General features: G+C 55.4%; 5 protein-coding genes across 5 annotated transcripts; 2 read left to right on the top strand and 3 right to left on the bottom strand.

Annotated features, from left to right (window-relative positions):
- Positions 1–304: 304 nt before the first annotated feature.
- TRIREDRAFT_5844 (uncharacterized protein) lies at positions 305–1,573 on the top strand (the record flags this gene model as incomplete). Its single annotated transcript, XM_006969306.1, has 1 exon — positions 305–1,573. The coding sequence occupies one exon, from the start codon at positions 305–307 to the stop codon at positions 1,571–1,573; it is 1,269 nt and encodes a 422-aa protein (XP_006969368.1).
- A 526-nt stretch (positions 1,574–2,099) lies between these two features.
- TRIREDRAFT_111981 (uncharacterized protein) lies at positions 2,100–3,830 on the top strand (the record flags this gene model as incomplete). The annotated part of the gene is made up of 1 exon (XM_006969349.1): positions 2,100–3,830. The coding sequence occupies one exon, from the start codon at positions 2,100–2,102 to the stop codon at positions 3,828–3,830; it is 1,731 nt and encodes a 576-aa protein (XP_006969411.1).
- Positions 3,831–3,955: 125 nt separating this feature from the next.
- TRIREDRAFT_69885 (Hypothetical protein) lies at positions 3,956–5,587 on the bottom strand (the record flags this gene model as incomplete). The annotated part of the gene is made up of 2 exons (XM_006969324.1): positions 3,956–5,390; positions 5,466–5,587. 2 exons carry the CDS (start codon positions 5,585–5,587, stop codon positions 3,956–3,958), a joined length of 1,557 nt encoding a protein of 518 aa, XP_006969386.1.
- Positions 5,588–7,120: 1,533 nt separating this feature from the next.
- On the bottom strand, positions 7,121–9,037 carry TRIREDRAFT_69972 (N-terminal binuclear Zn cluster-containing/DNA binding domain-containing protein; the record flags this gene model as incomplete). Its single annotated transcript, XM_006969323.1, has 3 exons — positions 7,121–7,622; positions 7,693–8,865; positions 8,928–9,037. Coding segments are annotated over 3 exons (1,785 nt in total), but the record flags the coding sequence as incomplete, so codon positions are not given.
- A 3,064-nt stretch (positions 9,038–12,101) lies between these two features.
- TRIREDRAFT_23368 (ornithine monooxygenase) lies at positions 12,102–14,057 on the bottom strand (the record flags this gene model as incomplete). The annotated part of the gene is made up of 3 exons (XM_006969312.1): positions 12,102–12,382; positions 12,437–13,016; positions 13,087–14,057. The coding sequence occupies 3 exons, from the start codon at positions 14,055–14,057 to the stop codon at positions 12,305–12,307; spliced, it is 1,629 nt and encodes a 542-aa protein (XP_006969374.1). The 3' UTR covers positions 12,102–12,304.
- Positions 14,058–15,063: the final 1,006 nt, after the last annotated feature.

Genomic DNA, 15,063 nt, shown 5'->3' with positions numbered 1-15,063 from the left:
TCAGAGTGCATCCATCAATCGAACAGCTCCCCGCCATCGAAAGTCAAACCGATCTCTCCCATTTTGCCACTGTGCTTCTGATGATCGATGCTCCAGCATTGATGTGTGAGAATCATCACTGTCAAATCGTAGTTAGTCGCCATAGCCTGGAGAAGCCATTAGTCGTCCAACTTCTGAGACATTTGCGCGTTGTCATACATACATGTACAATATCGACGTACAGTAAAGCCAGCCTCACGTCCTGAACCCCGCATCCCGGCATCTTCAAGTTCAGATCGTACTATTAGTATCTGGTTATTCAACAATGGCATCGGTAGCAATCATTGGCACCTGCGATACCAAGCTCAAGGAGCTTCTCTTTCTGCGCGATAGAATCAAGGAGACCCCGGGCGTTGAAACGATCCTCATCGACGTCGGTCGAAACTCGTGTGCCGACGATGCCATCACCATCTCCCAGGCCGAGCTGTTGTCCAAGTATGGTAACAATGGCAACAACACAGAGGCTTTGGGCTCAACTAGGGGCGACTTCATCTCACTCATGTCCGGCTGCGCCTCTCGAGCTGTCAAGGACCTGTACTGCAAGGGCCTGATCCAGGGTTGCATCTCAGCCGCTGGTTCAAATGGAACCGCGCTTTCGGCTGCCGTCATGCGCAATGTCCTGCCCGTCGGATTCCCAAAGCTCATCGTGTCGACCATGGCGAGCGGTGATACGAGGCCCGTGGTCGGCGAGACTGATATTTTCTTGCTGCACTCCGTTGTCGACGTTGCCGGCCTCAATCCCATCTTGCGAGACGTTCTTCGTAACGCGGGAGCTGCCATCGCAAACGCCGCCCTGTCATACGCTTCCAGACAAGAGCGCAAGGCAAACGGCGCAGCGACAGAGTCAATGAAGAAGTGGCGGGTGTGCATCACTATGTTTGGCGTGACCACGCCTAGCGTCGATGCTATTCGCTCCCATCTCGAGTCCAAGTACCCTGTCGAGACATATGTTTTCCATGCCGTTGGGACTGGAGGACGGGCAATGGAGCGGCTGATCCGCGAAGGCCAGCTGGATGCAGTCATTGATCTCACGACGACGGAGATATGTGACTACTTGTTTGATGGGGTTCTCTCTGCTGGCGAGGGACGACTGGATGCTGCCGTTGAGGCGGGATTGCCAAACATTGTCTCTCTGGGCGCGCTCGACATGATCAACTTTGGGCCGAGGAGCACGCTGCCTGAGAAGCACAAGGGACGAGTCATATACGAGCACAATCCAAATGTCACATTGCTGAGGACCTCGCCGGACGAGTGTCGCGAGATTGGAGAGTTTATCGCCAAGAAGCTCAGGAAGACCAAGAGACCGGACTTGGTTCAGGTCTGGATCCCAAAGGGAGGCGTCAGCATGATTGCGGTCCCTGGCGGTCCGTTTGAGGACAAAGAGGCAGACAGGGCGCTGTTTGAGGCTGTCAGAAAAGGGCTGAGCGGGAGTGGCATTGAGATTGTCGAGGATGAGAGACATGTGAATGACGAAGGGTTTGCGAGGGACATTGCAGAAGCACTGGTTGCAAAGCTGGGAGTGCAGAAGAGTTGATGATTCTCTACGGATTACAGCGGCAAATAACACATAGCGACTGAAGTAGTTTCAATTACATACTGACACCAAGCAGCGTCATATCCCATCCTTGCAAACGATACCTATACAAATCAAGTGTAATCTCAAGTTTCTGGTCACTTGTGGGTTCAACGTTGTCGGGTGTTCATGGACGCTCAAGTCTTCGTCCAGTCGTGTAAGCCCAGAGCATACCGCTCTCCCAGCTGCTAGTGGAGGTCGTGCACTTACAGCTCTACAGGGCTGTCCCGCCTAGAGTTGAGGCCCTCCCGCACTTGCTTCTAGCGGTCCACAGGCCCTGACCGCGTCCAGCCCCGCTAAGGTATGGCTACCTTACCTAGTACGGAACGGGCCCCAGAAAACGCGGAATTCAAGATCCCGACCTTGAGCAGCTCCAGCCTCAACTTTTCATCTCTCCCTCTCTCTTCCACCTTCCACATACCTACCTCACCATCCACCACGACACCATCTCGCCTCTACGTCTTTCCTCGCCAGGGGCATCTCCAAGATGCTCAAATCAACCCACAAACCAGCGCAATTGGCGCCCCTCCCGCCAGGCTGGACCGAACACAAGGCCCCAACAGGCCACACCTACTACTACAACGCTGAAACGAAAGAATCCACGTACAAGCGACCCGTCCTCCAGCTCCCCTCCCAGCCAGCCGCCGAACCCTCCTCCCCCTCCCCCTTCTCCCCCTACGCAGCCGTTCCAAACCTCTCCGACCCAAACGTCGCAAATGCCTTCATGGCGCAGTTCAACAAGCCGCCGCCCCAGGCGCAAAGGGGCGGCTTCGGCGGCGGCGCTGGCCGAGGAGGCTTCGAGGGACGTCCGCGCCCGCAGCCCGTGGACAAGCCCAGGAGAAAGGAGCCTATACCCGGTTGCGAGCCGTGGGTTCTGGTGTACACAAAGTACTCGCGGCGCTTCGTGTATAACCCGGTCAAGAACGCGAGCTACTGGCGCATTCCCGAGAAGCTCATGCCCGCCATCCTGGAAATGGACAAGAAGAGGATACAAAACCTGAATGCAGCAAATGATCAAGCGGGCAAGGCGGTAGAAGCAGAGGGCCCCAAACAACCTGGCGAGGCCAAAGAAGAAGCCAAGGCTGCTGTAGAGGCGCCTGCTCCATCAGGTCCAGACTACGACAGCGACGAATACGAAGAGGTCGAAGTCACCGACGACGAGGGCGAAGACGGCGACGAGGGCGAGCACCCATCGAAGCGGCAACGCACCGAACCCTCCGACGACCACGACCAGGAAGGACCCGTCGAGTTCACGGAGGCCGACATCGCCGCCCAGCTCCAAGCTATGGGCGAAGAGTATGGCCTCGAGCCCGGCGACTACGACGATGGCAACATGGACGACTGGCCCGAGGGCGCAGAGGGCATGCACTTCTCCGAGGAAGACGCAAAGTTCCTCTTCCAAGACATGCTCGCCGACCTCAATATCAACCCCTACAGCTCCTGGGACAAGCTCCTCGAGGAGGGCAAAATCATCCAGGACCCGCGCTACACGGCCCTCAGCACGACAAAGGCCCGCAAGGAGTGCTTTGACGAATGGACCCGCCAGCGCATCGCCCAGCTCAAGGAGCAGCGGGCCAAGCAGGAGAAGAAGGACCCCAAGATTGCCTTTATGGCCTTTTTGCAGGAAAAGGCCTCCCCGAAGCTCTACTGGCCCGAGTTCAAGCGCAAGTACAAAAAGGAGGAGCCCATGAAGGACCTCAAGCTCTCGGACAAGGACCGCGAAAAGGCCTACCGCGAGCACATTAACCGGCTGAAACTGCCCCAGGCGACGCTCAAGTCGGATCTCACCGCGCTGCTCAAGGCGCAGCCCGTGCACCTGCTCAACAACAAGTCGCTTGCCAACGGATTGCCTGCGCAGGTCCTCACTGACATACGGTACATCTCGCTTGAGCCCAAGATTCGCGATCCCTTGATCGAAGCATACGTGCAGACGCTGCCTCCACCTCCCGAGGACCCCAACTCTGCTGTGGAGGACGAGGAGCAGAAGAAGGCGCGCGAGGCGAGGGAGAGGCGCGAGAGGGCTTTAGAGGAGCGGAATCGGTTGGTTGAGGAGCAAAGGAGGAGACGCGAGAGGGAAGTCGCGGCGAGCAAGGCACGGCTGAGGGAGGAGGAGCGGGAGCTGGAGTTTGCCATGAGGGTTGGGAAACGAGGCTTGCAGGGGCAGCTGGCGAGCATGAGCGTGAAGCAGCAGAGCGAGAATGAGGGCGAGCCATCATAGGGTCAGGAATTGTTTGATACTGATGCTTGAGTTCAATGGCAACCTGCATGATCGGTACATGTATAGATGCGTCCCGCCTGTATAATGACGATAATCATGATAAAATATCCTTTTTGGAATATTGATCAAAGAGTGTCAAAGTAACGACTAGCCTTTTCTTCCACCCTCTTGGCCAACTCAAGGAGCTGCTCCCTGCTCAGGGCACCATCCTCGGTCAGATAGACGTCCACCAGGCCAGCGGGCACCCATTCGAAATACACATTCGGTATACTCGCGTTTCCCCTCAACTCCCAGACTGCTGTCGATCCAATCACCGCATCCTTCTTCCAAGCGGCGACCACCTCGTCTTCCTTGTTCTCCTCACACGGCGGCGGTTCGAACGGGTATATTTTGGACTTTTCCGCAAGCACAATCACTTTGATGTCTGGGGAGACGTGCTTGGCGGCAAGAGTGGCAGGCAACGAGCCTATCTTGTTGCACACGTTGCCGGACTTGTCAATGAGGTCTGCACCGAGGAGGAGGATCTGCGCCCCCTTTGCGGCGAGGGCGGCGCTGGCGTCGGTGTAGACGGACAGTTTCGATGTGGCCTTGGCGTGGGGTTTGCCCTGCATGACAGATGATATCTGGCGAGCAGTCTTGACGCCCTCGAAAAGGGGACGGGACTCGAGCACGCGCAGGTCGATGGGGACGTAGAATGGCGGCGGCGACGTGAGGCCGCGGCAGATGGCGTTGGAAATGGTTGAGCTGGCCGACAGAGTGACGACCTTGACAGGGCCGCCATCGGAGCCTGGCTGGGACCTGATGTTTTCAAGGTATTCCGAAAAGGCTCTCGCAATCTTGGCCCCTGCCATGTCTCTCTGCAGCCTGATTCCGCTGATGTTATCACAGAGCTGGTCGACGTCCTCTTTTGTGGGAGTGCCCTCAATGCTCGACTGCAGCTTCTGGTCAATGGTGTCGAGGATGGACAGCATGCCGTTGAGGATCGCCGCACTCATGCTTTCACGGCCATTCTTATACAGGTGCCACGCGGCGATTCGGACGTTCCTCCACCACTTGTCTCGATCACTTGTATCGAGCTTTGGAATCACGTCCTCGTACAAATGGTAGTATGCTGCTATAGCCAGGAGCCCGGCGCCGCTCTCGTGGTCATTCTGAAGCGACCGAATCGAGGCTGCCAGAGCGCGGCCCGCCTCCTTGCCGAGATCGATATCAAACCAGACTCGTCTCAGGCTCTCCTTCAGCCGGGGCACGCCTTGGAAGGATTCGTCGTCGGTGACTTCGTCGGGGTTGAACCACTCGTAGCCTTCATGCTCCCAGTCTATCGTGATGCCCTCTTCGCCGCTGCCGCCCTCCGCAGCAGGCTTGAGGACGAAGCCAAAGGGGTTGATGGTCCATCTGCGGCCAACGCTGGGGTCCGCAAAGGAATACGGCTTGCCTTGCCGGAAGAGCCTCAGAGAAGCCGACGTGAGGGTTGTCTCCTCACGCAGCTCGCGCCAGGCGGTTGCCAGGGGGTTTTCGTCTGTCACTTCGACGCCGCCCGAGATGGGGGCGAATTTGTGCCTAGCAATATCATCATCAGTACCTATCTTTGACTGAGAATATCCTTTCTCTATCTAGCCATCCAAGAAGGCGTACTGATATGTGTTGACTTGTCCGCTCCTGCGAAACAGGGCGACTCGCGGCGTGCGCTCCTCATCGCCGTCGGGGAACTGAAAGATGAAGCTGACTGCGACGGCGCATTCCCTGAGCTGCGTCATGGTTCTTGTGCTTGATGGGAATGTAATGCTATGCTGCAGGACAGGCAAATGTGAGCGGGTGATGCTCAGAGGTCGTACAAGCAAACGGCTGTGAGATTGGTGCAAGGCTGCTCTGGGAAGGAGTAACATGACATCACAGCAGGAGGGGAGGCAAGCAATGTCTAGGTATGTACTTGTTCAGACAAGGCAAGCTGTGTCGAGATGAGGAAAGAGCAATACATGGGAAATTGTAAGTATTTGGATCTATCCGAAATATCTTTAAGATATGATATCGGTAAATAGTTGACTGAGTGCACTGTTGCTATATCAGAGTTTCCACATCGTATGATAGAATGTCGACTGATGCGGGCTGGCGCCACAGATGAATTGTGACGACGTTCCTCCACTCCATTCCGCGAGAGAGAGAGAGCTCTTGCATGATGGATCAAAGTCAATATCTACCAACAATTTATGGAAGACAGCGCTGTTGAAACAAGGCAACAATATCAATCTCCAGAAAGGTAGGTAGGTAGTTACAGCCTAGGAATTACTTGAAGTTGATAAATACCTACTAGGTAATGGCCTATGCATTAACACAAGCTGACAATGGCGACCACTTGCTGGCCCGTCTCTGTTGTTAAAGAAACTTACGGACTTGTGCCGTTTCTGATATTTTGGTTGGTGTTGGAATATTGCTGACCTTAAGGCCGGATAGCAATTCATCTCGCAGAACTATGACTGCCTTTAAACACCTAAAGGATTGCAACTTGGCTGTCCAGACGTTCTTGTGTGGCTTGATGGGGGAAAGAGAACAGGCAGTTATTCCACCTTGTCTACTTGATGAATAGTGTGAGTTTTACCGGGCAATACAGCCAACCTTTTCCCGCACCAGCTTTTGAGCTTTTGAGCTTTTGAGCTTTTGAGCTGCTTCTCATGAAATGGGCAGAACATTTAGAAGGTAGAATTCATCTCTTTTCTACTGGGTATTTGCTCTAAAATTTACTATACGTATCGTGAGCATCTGGAATGAACCCGCTCGAAATCAGGAAAAGATGGCTGCGGCTAGTTCAAAAGTCTCATGTCACCACTGAGCCTAACGTACAAATTCAACAAAATCAAGGAAAAGAAAAAAAAAATCCTCCTCTTTTATGCATTCATCGGTCCATCTGCCCAGTCGCCGCTTCTCTTCTCTCATTGCATAAAATTATTGTTAAAGAGCCCCGTGTTGTAGATGGACCACTCGTCGTCGACCCAGGCCACCAGCTCGTCGTAAAGGGCATGGTCTTCCCCGATTGGCATGCGCGGCATCGATGGGTAGCCCCCGAGCGTCGTCAGCATCGGCGGGGCAAGCTGCAGCTCCGCCATCCGGGCATTGTTCAACTCCTGAGTCTGCGCCATCGAGCCCGTCAGCCTCCGCGCCAGAGTCCACAGATGCCGCAGAGTGTTGGACGACGTCTGTCCAAAGTTGGTGAGGCCGTCTTCCTCCAGCTCGATGCCAAACATGATGTCGTTGTTCCTCGCCTCCCTCTCCTCCTCCGACACCTCCTCGTCCGAGATCAGGTCCTCCAGAATGAGGCAGACGGTGGCATTGAACGAATAGTGCTGCTCCGCGTGCAGCGGCGATTTGCGGCTGATGTTGAGCGTCGTCAATTGCCGTCCGAGGCGGATGTTGCGGCGCGCAGCGGCAATGCACAGCTTCAGATGCTCCGTGTGCGTGCTGCTGGGCTCGGCCGTCTGCACCACCAGTCGCCGGGCCACCGACCTCTTGACGGCCCCCAGGAACAGCGGCCGGATGGCCAGGATAAGGAGCATGTTGTACCTCATATGGAGGAGGCAACAGGCAGGGTCGTTGCTCAGTCCGTCCGGAGACAGCTGCAGGCGAGGCGGAAGCGTCAACTGCCACTGCTGCAGCATCCAGATGGCCTTGTCCGGCTGTTTGGCCAGTCCTCCCCTGGACGCCTCCCACGGAGCCACGCGGTAAGTGTTGCAGACAACATAACCCGAAATACGCGACAGCTCGACGTGAGCCTTGAGCCCTGCAGCAGGAGGCATTGATCTATGGAAGCATGTTTAGCATGACAACAACTGACAAAAGGGCAATAACAAATCTTCCAGTGGCTACTTACGGAGCGTCGGCTGGCAGCTGGAGCCGAATGGCGTCGTCCATGATGATGTGCGGCCGACCCATCAGACAGCTCAACCACCGGTCCAAGACGTATACGGTCCAAAACACCCTCTTACCCCTTTCGTCGACGAGCCCGCGATGGACACCCAGCATGATGCAGATATGCATGGCGGCCGCAACGTGCATATAGGCGGCATCTCTCCGATTCATCTCAATCAGATAGGCCGCCATGAGACACAGCGTGGCAACATCACCGATTGTGCAGCAGCGCGTAATGTCAAGCGGGTTCCCCACGAGGAGGGCAGCACGAGCAAAGTATGCTTCGCTGAGTGACGGCGTCGACGCACTCCCATGCACCTCTTGCGACGAGGTGTTGGCGCGGGTGATATTGGCCAGAGCGGCATGATAAAAGGCCAAGTGACGGTACTCGTTCATATCCGCGTCCGAGGCGGACGGCGGAGAGGCGATCTGGGAGGGAACGACGTTGAGATCTCCGAACCAGTAGATGCCGCCGCTGGGCCATTCACCGTTGCCATCCTGGATCAGGTATCTGAGCTTGCACAGTAGAGTGGCAAGGTCCTCGTTTGAGGGAAGAGACGTGGGCATTTCCTCACGCTCAACCAGCGGGCGCGAGTCAGCGGTGTAATATCTCCCCAGGCTGTTCAGGAAGGCGGTTCCGTCTTGATCCTGAGACAGCTGCGGTTCCACCTGGGCGAGGGGTAAAACAGCTCCAAGAAGCTCCTTCAAGTGATCGAGGAATGTGGCACCGCTGGTCTCTCCGAGATAGCGAGCCGTGCCATCTGGGTCCTGAAGAAGACGACCGGTTGTCTGCTCGTCCTCGGGCTCAGCCTTGACCGAAGGGGCGGCAAGGCGACGACTGCTCTCGGGAGAAAAGGACTGAGCGGGGCTGAACGGACTGGGAGACGGCGACAGGCCCTCTGGCGTGGCGGCGGCTTGAGTGATGAGCTCCTGTCTCCTGGACGGGTCTGGGATCACCTCCTGAAGTGCTCGCTCATACGCGTCGACCTTCCTCCGCAGCTCCTCGAGTTCGGTGCGCGGGACGCTGACTTTCTCGACTGGGGTTGGATAGACGCATTCGCGGTTGGAAGCGGAGCACTGCCCACAGGGATTGCCGCCGGAGCACTTGACTCGACGAACATTGCAGTTGTTGCATCTGTGTTGCAGTGTAAGTTGATGAGAGGCGCTTGGGTTCAAGAGGCGACTTGGAGGACATACGCAGTAGCGACTCGCTTGCGCTGCTCGGGGGCTACCTTGTGACGACGAGGATTGACGGGCAACCTCTGGGTTGACGAAGGCCGCCTGCCGTCGCTATTGTCGAGCTGCATCGTGGAGAAGTCTTCGATATGAGGAGCAAGGACGATCGTCAGAAGGGTTAAAGAGAAACGGACGCTCAATGGATGCTGCTGGCTCCTGATGATCAACTCGAATGCTCTGTTTTATGTGAGCCGGCCAGCAGGACAAGAACGCGCAACACCACGCAGCGAGCCATACCTTTGTACTTGAGGTTCAGCTTGAGGCTCTACTCAAAGCCCCTGCCCAAAGCCGCGCTTAACGTCTATGCTCGCGGCCGGTGGGCCTGCACAGCAGTACGTAAGGCGTACGTGTGCGTGTGTCGTCGGTTGATACCGTCAATCACGATGGCCTCACGAGGGAGCAGTCGAGCGGCCAGGGTAGCCCTAGTTCCGCCTCGCGGCCACATCCGACAGAGACGGCACGGCACAACACACCACGACACGAGGCTCCAGTCGCTATCTCGAGCGTCAGATTGTGCCTGTCGAATCACGCATGGATGGGAGGGGATCCAGTTTGCATAGAGAGAGAGCCTCGTCACCGCCGGCGGTCCAGCGACCATCTGGGTCTCATTGTCATGCGTCGTCGTGATCGTCGTCGTGTGCAGGTGCGAAAGCCGGCTACGGACTCGCAAGTCGCAAGGCTGGGGACCTGGTGCTTTTGATGTAGGTGATCTCTCTTGATGGATCTGATCTGTCAGTGCTTCTGCTGGTGGTGACGCCGAGCGCGGGGGGGAGCGAGGCTAAAAGGCGGGATTGGGTGATGGCAGCAGGATTCCGTCCGGTTAGAGCCTCTGGGGGGGCAGTTTGGGGGTCGCTAGCAGCGATAGTGCGTAAGCTTAGGCGGTTCTAGGGCCAACAGGCGCTGTGAGCGGCTCGTTGCAGCGACCTGATCCCATGATGGAGTGGCACTTTGATTTCGCCTGGTTACACCTCACGGACATGTCGATGGACTCGGATTGGAGAATGGGGGTTAGAGGGGGGAAATACGCAGATGCCGTCATTGGTGTCTGTTGCTTGATTCTTTGTCTGTGTAGATGCAGCTACGGTACGAAGAGACAGAGTCACAACATGAGAGCATCACATGAGGCACCTTTGGTAGGTCAAGTATGAGCCGGCGTACTCTCCTTTCTGCCCTCACAACAAAACACCATTCCCGCGATATTACCAATGAATCAACTAACATTGGACGACAACAGCACGGCACACATCAGACTTACAGGGAGGGGATATGGCTGCAACACTTCGTACCTGCACTTCGACTGCCCTGGTGACTTGACGCAACTTCTTTCCGATAGGGCTCAGCTCATGCAGCTCCTCACCAGGGTGTCCCCCAAATCCATCTCAGCGCCTGTCGGCAAACTCCTCGACATGGAGCTATTTGTCAGGGCGAGCTCAGCGCCGACTCGGAGCCGTCAAAGTTAACGTCAAGCCAAAATTTTAGGCCCCGGTCTGACAGGGGGGGAGGATCCCTCTTTAGCGGATCCTTTGTCGCGATTGCGAGGACGCTTGATGCTGTTCCGAATCGAAGGGTGACGAGGACCGTACGCAATTGCCTTCGCGGCCTTTTGCAACGCTCTGCTTGCCAATGTGCCCCAATGCGAACCTGATGACGGGGAGATAGGTAGGGCCGACAATTTGTCTGTGAGTTCATTTTTTGGGACACGACGAGTGCGAATGATACTGCATGAAGAACTGTAGGTAGGTAAGCTAAGTAGGTATGTATTTCCCATGTAAGAAGGCTGTTAGACACGATGCTTGTTCGGCAGGAAGCGCAGCTTGGGATCTTGCATGGGATCAAGCAAGGTGTTTAGTACAAGAATAAGCATGGGATCTACCTTGATATGATGGTTGAAGCTACGAATTCTGCATGCACTTTGCAGGCCTGCTGGGACATGTCAATGACCCTCAGCCACCAACCATAGCCATTTTCTTGGTGAATTACCTACCTTCCATAGGTAGCTTGCTAGGTACCGTGGGTAAACTGGCGATGGAAACTCTCCATCTGATCAGGCGAGAGATTGCAGCAGGGTGCAGCTGTCAACCTCTGCATGAGATGACAAGGCTAGCGAAGCAGATCAATCTCGAAATTGTCTCTCCTCTCTCCCCTGTTTGGTTCCCCGTTTGGTAAGCAACCTGCCATTGCAGGGCACGGCACCCGACCCGAATTACGTCTCCCTCGTCACTAACGCTCGCGTCACCTTGCATCCCGCATCCACCATGTTGCGCGTCCTGTCCAGCTCGGTCATCGACTACAATGGGAAAGAACCTTGTTCAATGCCAAGAAGCTCAGTTTGAAGTTTCTCGAAATTTCATCAAACCTCGAAACTCCGCGGATAGCGACAGTTCGAACGCACAGGCAAGGATGAACCAGTGTGGGCACGACATACCTACAAGTACCAGGTAGTACTCGTACGCTGACTGGTAATGACTAGCCGACAGCCGTTTCTGCAGCGGCCAACCGCTGTTAGCCGTTGATCTTGGTTGGCACCGGCTACATGAAGGGAAGAACGTCACAGGAATGGAGGAGTTCGTCCGGGAACCCATCGTCGTCCTTCTGGTCAGATGCTCGTTTCTCTAGGTAGCATGTAGATGAGCAGTGAAACTGCGTCGAGGATGTCTCCTTAGTAAGCCGTGCCAACAAGATCAATTCATGTAGTCTAGAAAGCAGGAGCTGTCAAGCGTGCCTACCTACCGACATACTGGGCAGAGACCTGAGAGGAAGGAAGCTGCCACCCCAGCAAGAGCAATTGCCCATACCTACTAGGTACATGCAGACCATCGTAGGTCTACTCTAGTACCAAGATGGAGAAAAAATCTTCAGCCTCGCATGTTGAGCCTCTACAATCTTCAGCACCCATACACCCAAGCATGTGCCACAAAACTCGATTCGAATCCAATTCTACATTTCATTCGCAGTTGGTACATGTTCTTACTCCTACCCTAAAATCAGGATCCCCGTCTTTTCTTCCACAGTCACGTACGTTAGTAATATACAAACAGGCTTTTCTCTAGCATCGTACGCACCGTACCGTCAAAGACTCGTTGCTTATTGCTGATGGGAAAAAAACTACAATGATGTTTTATTTCTGTGTGCGCCGTACCAATGGGAACAAGATAACTCTTTCTAGATGCGATACTCCTATATCGCCGCCCGCCATCGCATGATGACTCTGCACCAACTGTGCTGCAATCGGTCTTTCAAACGTCTTGAGACGAGCAATTGCATCAGGTCTCGCCAATATCGCCTCCAGACCTTTCTTTTGGGTATCTGCCTTTTTCAATCCTCCACAATTTTATTTTTCACTGCGTGCTGGGGAAAATGGAGCCAACAATCTCTGCTGACCTCGTTGCCAGCACCGATAGGAGAGAATCGCTCAACTGTCCACTGTTAGCATTGCTTCTTCCTTCATCGCAGCGTCAAGCTGAACTTACCCCGTGAGTGCCCTCGCAGCATCCCTGAAGCCACACACCCGACTCGTCCGCCACTGATCCGGGCTTGTACTTGACTCGATAGTCTCGGGCGACCGTCAGCCTGCGCTCTCCCTCGCTCGTCTCGACCTTCCATCCGGTGATTCCCTTGGGATACTCCTGGCCAACTGGCGCCGCCTTGGGCAACATGTCCCACGTGTCGCGGAGCATGTCGACATGTGCAGTGCGCTGGTAGCCGGTAGCAGCAATCAGCAGGTCCACCTCCAGCGTCTCCTCATCGACGAGGTCGACAAAGCCTTCGACCTCGCTGTCGGTGACGTGCTGCACCTTGAGCTGCAGGGAGTCTTCTCGCGGCTCAATGCTGGTGATTTGGCGGCCACCCATGATCCTGTGAGGCCACTTCTTCTGGTCTGGTCCGAGATCTCGCCTCTGGTCGTACTGGCGCTCGTACATCTCCTCAATGAGTTCCAATCTGACGACGCCATAGTTGGTGGCGCGAGCCTCGGTCAAAAAGTTGTTGCGGTGCCTTGCCGACTTGGGGAAGAGGGTGTCGATGTATTCGGGGTTGAAGACTGAGTTGACGCTGCGGTACCGTTAGCCTGCTGAACCTGCTGAACCTGCTGAACCTGCTAACTCTTTGGACGTGTACTTACAATGGAGAGTCGTCACTGGGCTTCAAGAACTCGGGGCGCATAATCAGCGCTGTCTTGGAGTTGGGATACAGAGTCTGGATGTTGTGGAAAATCTCCGCAGCGCTCTGGCCAGCGCCGAGAACGGCCACGCGATAAGGCGCGTCCTTCTTGGACAGGATCTGTGGGACCATGTAGGCATATTGCGAAGAGTGGATGATCCTGGGGTGCTTGGCTGGGAAGCTCTTGGGGAAGTTGGGCTGGCCTCCAGCGGCGATGAGGACGTTGCGGCCCCGGAAGGACTGCGTCTCCCCAGTCTTTGAATTTCGCGACTGGACTGCGAATGTGCGCACCGAGTCTCCCGTCTTTGACTCGGGAGACACAGAGACCACCTCTTGTCCATACTGGACCAAGTGATCGAAGAATGAGGCGCACCAGCGCAGATAATCTTCATACTCCACGCGAGCCGGCAAGAAAGTGCCCAGATTGGTGAAGTCAATCAGCCGTCCGTTGCGGTGCAGGTAGTTCAAGAAGGTGAACTCTGACCGCGGATCTCTCAAGGTTGCCAGGTCCTTGATGAAGGAGATCTGCATCTTGGCACCAGGCAGGAGCATACCGGCATGCCAGGCAAACCGGTTCTGCTTCTCAAGGAAGAGGACTTTAGGAGCTGAGCCGTCGGGGCGGAGCTGCCGTCCTGAAGCGAGGGCATCGTGAAGAGCGACAGCGACAGCCAGACTGGCGGGGCCGAATCCGACGCAAATCAAATCGAACTCGGAGTCCGGAGCCGATTGAACCAGATAGGGCGACTTTTGCTTGTGCATCTTGCTCTCTGATGAGTGTCCGTTGGCCAATGGCCCGGAGCTCCTGGTGTTCTGCTCCATCGCACCAATGATGTATGGCGAAGAGCTGTCGAATCCATTGCCGTGAGCCTGTTCACTGCCATTTGGCGTGGCCGGCTCACTGCCGCCGAGGGCGACCTCGCTGTGGGGGGACATGGTTATTGAGCTGGGTGACGTCGAAGCAGGTAATGGTCCGCTTTGGGTTAAAGAACGGTGACGTTTCAAGGCGGAGGCTGGCAGCGGTCAAACAGTGACTGTTCCCAGTGATGCCAGAAGAAAGGGAGGCTGAAATTGCAAGGGCGAAGGAAAGAAAGACGAGGACAGAAGAGGGAGAAACAGACTGAGGTCCAAGTCTATGAGCTCCTCGACTTGCTGTAACACAATGGTATGCTCTTGTGGTGGATTGCGCTTAGACGGTCCAGCAATGCGGGAGCTGTCTGACAACGCTAGAGCAGAGGAGAGAGCTGGGAAGCTTGTGAAAGTGGGAGGGGGAGCTGTCCAAGTTCCGCTCAGCAGTTTGGTGGGATGAGCCGGGAATTATACTCGCCACAACCGGTGCCTGGATCCAGGAGCAAGCAGCCCTTTTCTTGTTAGTCTCGCCTGTATCGACTCGGATTCCGTGCTCGACAGTCCCAGAAAACCCGAGACCAGCCGCAGGACGGAGACCCGGAGCGGAGATGCCCTCATGGACAAGGTCCAGTGCTGGCCAAGGATCGTGGCCGCACACAGTGCAGCTTTGCGGGCTAGTGCAAGCAGCCATGTACATAATGCCATGTACAAATCATGGCTGCATGGGCCCATTCGATACCCTGTCCATGAGATGCTTTTTTTCTCGACTATTTCGTAGCCATGGGCCACCTCGATGATCACGGCAGTTTGTCCCCAGTCGGCGGGACTCGTGTTGCGGCAACATGGCGGTGGGTTGAAGGACGCTTGCTGAAGACGATGCTTGAGCCGTTTGATTATATCGGCACCAGATTACCAGTTTGAGTGTCTGTTCTGGGCAACGAGATCTTGAGCACAACTACCTACAGTACCTCTTCTAACAACACTGACCTCTCTCTCTACTCCTTCTCTCGCACGACGACTTCACTCTACAGAAGACGGCTGAACTCTCTGGATGCGAGTCTGGACCTTCTTAAACGAGTTCGAATTCGCAACC

The sequence above is a fragment of the Trichoderma reesei genome (genome assembly GCF_000167675.1).
Source record: "Trichoderma reesei QM6a unplaced genomic scaffold TRIREscaffold_31, whole genome shotgun sequence".
In the NCBI taxonomy this organism is placed as follows: domain Eukaryota; kingdom Fungi; phylum Ascomycota; class Sordariomycetes; order Hypocreales; family Hypocreaceae; genus Trichoderma; species Trichoderma reesei.
Note: the sequence above shows the minus strand (reverse complement) of the source record. Positions and strands in the feature narration are given on the sequence as shown.